The 8230-nt window shown below is 42.5% G+C and overlaps 1 protein-coding gene across 2 annotated transcripts in view; it reads right to left on the reverse strand.

Annotated features, from left to right (window-relative positions):
* Positions 1-219: 219 nt before the first annotated feature.
* The window catches only part of shtn1 (shootin 1), a 39464-nt gene continuing 31453 nt past the window's right edge, over positions 220-8230 (reverse strand). The window contains exons 12-16 of one of the 2 annotated variants that reach the window (XM_085476783.1): positions 7668-7750; positions 4524-4624; positions 2845-2895; positions 2389-2506; positions 220-1260 (exon numbers count right to left, since the gene is read on the reverse strand). In XM_085476783.1, the coding sequence (XP_085332909.1) occupies positions 2396-2506; positions 2845-2895; positions 4524-4624; positions 7668-7750 (346 nt within the window). In that variant the 3' untranslated portion in view covers positions 220-1260; positions 2389-2395. Of the gene's footprint in view, positions 1261-2388; positions 2507-2844; positions 2896-4523; positions 4628-7667; positions 7751-8230 lie in introns of both variants that reach the window. The other variant, XM_085476782.1, reaches the window with a different exon arrangement.

The raw sequence follows: 8230 nt of genomic DNA on the forward strand, positions 1-8230 counted from the left end.
GAAAATAACTGCTGCGTGCCATCATAACGTAACAGTTCAGGACTAAGGACAGAGGCTGGCGGTACGACTCAGGCTTGTCTCGCTCCTCTGGAGCGTCTCCGGCTGTGAAAGCGCTGCAAAGTAAACCGCGGTTCGCTTTTTTAACAGCAAAACATGCATTTAAATAAACCAGGTTATAACACATTAACTTGTTTGGGGGGGGGGGGGGGGGGGGGGTAAATGTGACCTTATACATGGTTTGTACAATAAGAGATCAAATAAAGTTTAAAGGGAAATCAGTGAATATTAATCCTAAGAGCATTAAAAAGCTGCTTCGTGAAGAAAAACACATTTTTATCTTTTATCTGATTGTAAAACACTTTCAGTCAAACTGATCCCTAATTATGTTCAATAAGTGATGACCTTAACCGCTGTCGATTGTTGTTTTTATAGAAAATCCCCCCAAAATGCAAACTGTAAGTAAACGATGGCTGCATCCACTGATATGACACTTTGGTTGCTGTAATCCTGTCGTGAGGCTCGCACTGAGCATTTTCACTCCACCGTGTGACAATCAGAGACACTGCAGCTGGTCACAGTCACACCTGCGTAATCTGCTGCATCCTCCTTTATGACTGTAAGGAGGCCATCATGTACAAACTGGACATCAAACACACTCTTCAAATGATGTCAGATATATTTCTGGAGTTGTGTTTTAAAGAAGTAAAGTGACCATAAATTGATCTTAAGGGTCAACAAGTCGAGTGAGGGTGCACACAGAAAAACAGATAAAATATGTGTAAGTGAAGAGAACCATTGAAACTAAATCTATCACGGCCGCCTGTGATTGCTTACTGGGAGGCTACAAGTTTAACACTGGGCTACATGGAACCATTCAGAGAAAAGCAGAAGCTCGAGGCTGTGAGGCGACTGTGTGTCACTGTGCATAACAATGAACTGGTATTTTACAAAAGGAGCTGAATGAACTGCAGGTGGTGTGCGATACATGCCTTTATTTTACTGGAAGCAAACAGTCCAGCGGGAGTTACTGACACACTTCTGACTCTTCTTCATAGCAGCAGGAACGTGTCTTTCCCTCTGACGGTGACCAAGAATCCATCTGACTGTAATCTCATCAATACAGTCAGAGGTTATTGTAAGTGTGCACTGATGTAAAAGGCTGGGTAATAACACTCCATATTAGTCTTCAGTCACCCACATCCTCTGTACACGTGGATCCTCAGGCGGCGCCACACTGCGGGGAGACACGAGGACGCTGACCTGCACACACACACACATGCATGAAACCAATCAGCAGTGTCACCTTTGTCAGGCTACAGCAGGTAAGGCTGAGAATCTGTGGGTGGGGCCAGCGTGAGCACACAGTGGGATCATTTAGATAAGAAACAAAGGATCCACTCTTTCATCGTGTGCCATGCTGCTTATCAAATATAAGGTTTATGCAACAGGTAACAGTGATGTGCAAGCTATTTATTCAAAAGGATCATTTATTCTTAGTGCTAAAAACAAATGTTTGAAGCTAGCCATTCATTTTCAAAATACTGATACTTTAACATTTCTTTTATTAAGGTGCCAAACTACAGTTTCTGAACAGAAAAATAGTTTTAGTGGCTGAATGTTAGTCTTGTGTAATCACAGCTACACTGGACGTCTCAGAGAAGTCCAGCCGCACAGATGAATTCAGCCAGAAATTCCTCTCCTGTTCACAGTGGAGAGGATTAAAGCGCTCGGTGGTATTCAGTAAGACAAGCTGCTGTCACAGTGTGGTCCAGCAGATCCAAAATGTTCCCAGGAGGAAACAGAAAGCTAAAGTGAATGAAGCACCTGCTCTTGCTTTTGTCAGTAACCTTAAAGCAAAGATAAATGCTTCTCGGCTGAACGCTAAAAATCACAGGTGCCTGCAGACAGGCCTCAGATCAGCCAGCGAGACTGTAGGTGTAAGTATGGGGGGACAGTATGACGAACATGAAGGTGTACCACAGCATGTCTGCATCATCATCATCACTGGAGCATCTTTGCAGCCACACTCTGTTGACATGCATGGGCTCGTTCTCTTTCCTGACCTCTGTGAAGTATATGCTAGCCCACAGGTGTCAGTAGATTACCACCGACAGCTGACAATGAACACAGATTGTGTTTGTCACAGCCTGATAAAGATTTTGAAGTTAACACGTACCGCACACCGACTCTCAGCCCTGTGACACTGTGATAAAAACACACGTATGCTGAATTAAATCTGGTAACAATCAGACTCGACTGAGATAATCTGAGATGTTCTTGGAGGAGTCACACGTCAGTCCATTGTCCTCGTTTAGCTCAAAACAAGAGTGGAGAGACGAGTCATCCAGATAAATGACTTATCAGTATCGATCACGTCCAGCGCCCCACCTTTGTGTCAGGCGTCCAGCGCGTCCCGCCGCCTCAGCAGAATCCTCTGCAGCTCGTCGTCTCGGGTTGTTGTCGGAGACGCTGCCTTTGGTTGTTGTACAGTTCTGTTAAAATTCTCCTGGCCAGTTCAAACCACAATAACACAGATCAGGACAAAGAAAAGCAGCAGCTGCATCACAAACACGTATCTGCGTCTTGTTAACACTGCAGTGGAAGTATAATTAAGGTTTCTTCAAGTCTTCATGTTGTGTTTTTAGCATGAGAGTAGCCTCGTTAAATGTGGCACTGCCACTCTGATCTCTGACTTTAGTGTATTTTCATGTTAAATTGTATTCCAAGCACAACTTTGTATGACATGAAAAACAAACAAGTAATTTCAGATGTGAAAACACAGCGAAAGTTCAACTAGTAAAATACGGCTTGTGAGGACGTGTGATTGTTTTAAAGCCCCATTACCATGATTCCTTTAAGTTCCTGAATAGCAGAATTAGAGGGCAGCTTCTCCATCTGATAAAAGGAAAATAGGAGGAAAAAGATGGGTTTGGTAAATAAACAGCAGTCTGACACATTATACTTATTTTTCCTCATTCAGCACTTAGAGGCTAAACTGCACCTCTTACCACAGAGACGAGACACTGTAGGCAAGCACAAGGAAGTATGCTTTCTACAAGAAGCAAATATGTCAACACACAATCATTCTGAGTCACGTCAATTTTCCCATCCTCATTATTTATAATTACCTTGTAGAGCAGGTCCTAATGCTATCTAATTTGGCTGAGCTGTTGAGGCGGAGGAACAAGCAGACGAAAAGATGTCTTTGCCATGTGTCATGTTTTATCAAAACAACAAGCTCTTAGATAATTCCCCACACTGATGGGTTGGAGAGCCCTGAACAATATATGCTCAATGTACAAAAAACTCAGCGAGGTCTGACAACAGCGGACGTCTGCGGCCGGCGCTGCAGTTTGGCAATTTTAGCAACGATGAGCCACATTCACACGTGTCCGTCATCCTTCCAGCTGTACGTCCGCCGCGCTCCCCTTTCATGCTTCCACGTCCTGTATACTCTGTCTGTCTTTAGCCACTCTTTCATTTGTCCAAATAAAAAGTTGACCAGTTGTCAGTGAGGTCACATTTGTGTGTCAGCTGCTGACATTATGAACTCACACACTCCTCAAACGATGCAGCATTAACCTCGACATGGCTCCATCACGAAACAGCAGCATCATCAAGTCTTCGTAGGTCCTTTTCGTTTTTCTATGTAACAGACCTTAGTGTCACCTCCACATTAAGTTTATTATACATCTTTTGTAACCCCCTTTACATTCACGTCTCTGTTTTGATCTTAAACAGTAGTTCTAGCAGGTCTGTGGCTGCTCTGCTGGTAGAGTGGATCATGTGATCACGCTGTATGCAAACAAATCTGAGGGCAACACTTTGATCTGATGCTATGGAAGGAAAAACTGAATCTCACAGCAGGAATGACCTTGTTACAAAGTCATGCACAAGCTAATAATTATCATGACTTATAGGAGGGTTGCAGTCAACACAACAACTGATAAGAAACATAGTGTTTCATTTTTGAAAAACACCGTCAACACAGCGCTGCAGTATTACCAAATACTGTTGGAATTCAATACCAAGAAAATGGAGGTTAAAAGCATCCACAAACTAGCACCCTCACACCTTTCTGATCTTTTAAACTGATCCAGTCCTGCGAGGTCACTGAGGTCTGCGGATCAAATGCTCCTGGTGGTCCCGATTAAAGCCCAGAGGAGATCAGGCCTTTGCTGTGACTGCTCCTCAGCTGTGGAACAAACTGGCCCTTCACATCAGGACCTCCCCAACACGGGACACTTTCAAACCGTCTGAAAACACACTTTTCTTCCTCGGCTTTTAAATCAGAATGAGTTTGTATTTATTCATCTTATTCTCACTCAAATCTTCTAATTTTATGATTCTTTTTCTTAACTCTTATCATGTCTCCCTGTGTTTTTATTTCTTTTAATTAATTATCTTAATTGTACAGCAGCTTGGTCAACGATTGTTGTTCTAAATGTGCTATATAAATAAATTTGACTTTGGCTTTAAAAATCAAAAACAGCAAATCACGGACCACGTCAGGGTTAGGTTACCTGTTTCCTGCTGCTGTTGGGTGACTGGTTGACAGGTCGAAGCTGAACACCTTTCTTAATCCTTTGCATCATTTCCTCCACTGCCTGCTGCCTGACATCCACTTCTGGCAGTGAGTGACCGACACACACACACACACACACACACACACACACACACACACACACACACACACACACACACGTTTTTTTAATAATGTCTCAGCTGTGGAGAAATGCAACACAGCTTGAACCTGGAGCAGGACCTGAGGACAGAGGCGACACTTGCATAGATGGTGCAGTATTAAGCACCTTCAGGCAACCGTTGTTGTGATTTGGTGCCTTATAAATAAAACTGAACTGAATCATATTTAGTGATTCAACAGCAGTAGATTAGGAACACCACCAACACTTGGGGTTTTCAGAAGCATGTTAGCGTGGTGTAAAGTCATAATTAGCTCTGCGACTGAAATAAAGTTAATTCAGGTTGTTTAAAAAAACACTAAAGAGCCAGACGGGAGTGATTGATGATTTTTTGTTTGTTTTGCACACACATCAGTCTGTTCTACACGACCGAGAATTGTGGAGGTTGATTTGGCTAATGATGAATAATTGGTACTGAGGCTGCTAACTTCAAAGTATTCAAAGTAGTGTGTAAGAGTACCAGAATTACTCTGGAATCAATTTTGACTCTCTGTGTAAAAACACACTATTCAACTATTTTTCATCCTCACGTTTACAAAGGACAACAAAAAGTGTAATTCTACAATAAAGGAGTCCATTCTCAAAGCAATGTGAATATTTAATTTTCTAACATCAAACATTCAGTGGCACACACAATGGAGCAATTGTCACTTAAGATGTCTCTAAAAATCACACAAAGACTATTTTGTGTTAAAGTAATCGTAAAATATTTTTCTCCAGTACTCAAAGAGAGACTATAGTTCAGGTGTCAGAGTAGAAGATCCTTGGGTTGCACCTATTCAGCCTTGTATGCAATTCCAACAAATTCCCTGCGTGTAGTGCTCAATTCAGCCGGCACATATTCAAAAACTATTTTAAAAAATGAGGGCACAGTTTAAGCCTATTCAGGCAACACAGATGTCCTACCTGCTCCAACAAGTCAAGGCTTTCAATTTCATTGCACAAATTAAAGAATTCAACTTCCTGACCTAAAAGGCCAGCGATGAAGATTCTGAGTTTGAATTTCTCATGGACCATTTGGCATATTGGTTTGTTCTTCTAATGTGTGAGTGATGTGTGGTAAAAAGGGTTAAAATTGAAAATATCTGAAATGCAAAATCAGAATTCAAAACTCCTAAACTGAAATACATGAAACAAAGCGCCTCGAACAGAAGGAAATACAAAATGAACGTGCATCGCACAAAAAACAGAAGAGATTTTCCCAAATCGGGGCAATCAGGAGATAAAGAGAATAATCGTTCTAACTGACATGCATCAAAATATAGAGCAAACCAACGAGGCCTTTCTAGGTCTTTGGCCATATATACAGTGGTGTGAAAACATATTATTAAATATTAGCCAAGTAAACACAAAATGTAGTTTCTAAATGAAGATATTTATAATTAAAGGGAAAAACCCAAACCTCCACGGCCCCGTGTGGAAAAAGTGATCGCTCCTCAATCTAATAACGTGCTGGGCCACCGCAGCCACAGCAGCAACAACTGCAATGCAGCCTTTGAGTCTTTCACAGCACAGTGGAGGATTTTTGGGCCACTCATCTTTGCAGACTTGTTGTCATTCATCCACAGTGGAGGGTTTATAAGCATGAACCACCTTTAAGGTCATGCCACAGCATCTCAATCGGACACAGGTCAGGACTGTGACTAGGCCGGTCTAAAGTGGGTGTGAGGGTAACTTGGTTATTGACCCAGTGTTTTGTGTTTTGGAGTCTTGTTTATTCATTACTATGTTCCCTGCGTGTCTTGTGTTTCCTAGTTCAGTTTGCTAAAGCTTGAGTTTTTGCAGCACTTATAGTTTAGGCAGTTATTTGGTCCTGATCATGTCTTTGTTTCGTCCCTGTGTCCTTCCATCAGTGTTCCTGTGGTTAGGTCTGTCTGGTCTTCATGTTTGTGTCTCCGGTCATGTCTCTGTGTGTTGCTCTGTCGTCCCCTCACCTTCTCGCCCCTCCCTCTCCTCCCTCTTGTGGAGATACAGAAATTCTTTTATTGCTGCCGTATAACCTGCATCATTATAACTGCATTAATAACATTCTTTACAGCATCATTCCACTTAATAATATTTCTCACAGTATTGATACTGAATTACAGTTGTTTATTGAAGATGTCCATTTGAGTTGATGTTCGGTTCATTAGAGGTTTTAAGCTTCACTGGCGTGACTGTCCAGGTGATCCATGCTGAGGGAAACTAGAACATAGAAGGATGACTGCATACATGCTTACAGTACATATAATACATATAATCTAGGAATAGGCCTGAGCAGAGGCCCAAATGTATTCAGCTTCTTGATGCAACCTGTTGTGTTTTGTTCTACTTGGTAACAGATGACCGGAGTCGACAACCAGCCCTCAGAGACCCTGAAGGCTTGAAGTTATTGCCTTGTTTGGAAGGTGTTATAGAAAAGAGAAGTTCTATGTCTGTTTATAGCCATCTAAGATGTACCATTTACTGTAACTGACGTCTTTAACGTATTTTTACGCCATGGGGGGGCGTGTACCTCACTGCTTTATAAGTGTTCTCAACATGTATTTTGGTCAGAGGACATATGCTGATGTTTTCTCCTGGCTGTTAATAACCTCACCGTTTGATTGCACTTTTCTGGGGCCTCCGAGGTTTGTGACACTGCTCTGCATTGATCGATTTCGCCACACTCTGCTCCCTGGGTTTGTGCGTATCAGTGTGTGTGTGTTCCTCGTACTTCCTGTTTTAGTTTGACAGTCTCTTGTCCTGTGTGTTCCATGTTCAGCCCTGCTTCGAGTTAGTGTGATTATGTTCAGCTGTGGTTTTGTTCGCTCATTTGCCCTTGTGTGTATTTATGTCTGCGTCGCAGTCTCTCTTATCCTCCGGCTGTGTGTTCTGTGTAGTTTTGGCATTCCACCAATAAAGCTGCGATTAAGTTAGTGAGAAAGTAAGACGAGAGAGCAACACACAGACTGGATCAGAGAGCAAGTGTTAGTATCTGTGTACCTGGTGTCTTGGCAGAGTCCTGTTCCACCAGTGGGATGTCAGTTCTGATGCCTCTTCTCCTTCGAATCAGTGATACCAGTGTGCTATATGGAAAGACACAAACACATTGTTCAGTTAGCTGTTATTTAGGCTGCTAACGTTTCCAGAAAAAGTTCACTTTAGCGAGAGAGTAGTGTTCAAATCTAAAACTGAGTGAAAGAAGTGGTCATATTAAACGCAGTGGTATTGATTTCAAATCAAGGTAAACAAAGCATCCCTGAGATAGCTGAGAGCTATAATCCCTCCAGTGTGCTGTGGGACTACCCCTCAGTGTCAGCTCGGCTGGAGATGCTTGAAACATCTCACCAGGAAGGTGTGCAGGAATCACTGGAAACGGCTCCTTTCAATGCAAAGGAGTGGCCAGCATGTCATTTGGAGGAAGCTTGTTTGGACTGTTTGTGTCTGTGATCTTCTTTCAGTCACTACTTCTCGCTTAGGTGACAACAAGCCAGCTACTCCTCTCAACCAAAGCCCCCCAGGCTTTACTGTCATTGCCCATGTGTGGTGCCCAACACACCACACAA

Source organism: Copadichromis virginalis, linkage group LG13 (genome assembly GCF_057382275.1).
Source record: "Copadichromis virginalis isolate Kocher_CV1m ecotype Utaka linkage group LG13, C_Virginalis_male_GT1.1, whole genome shotgun sequence".
Lineage (NCBI taxonomy): Eukaryota > Metazoa > Chordata > Actinopteri > Cichliformes > Cichlidae > Copadichromis > Copadichromis virginalis.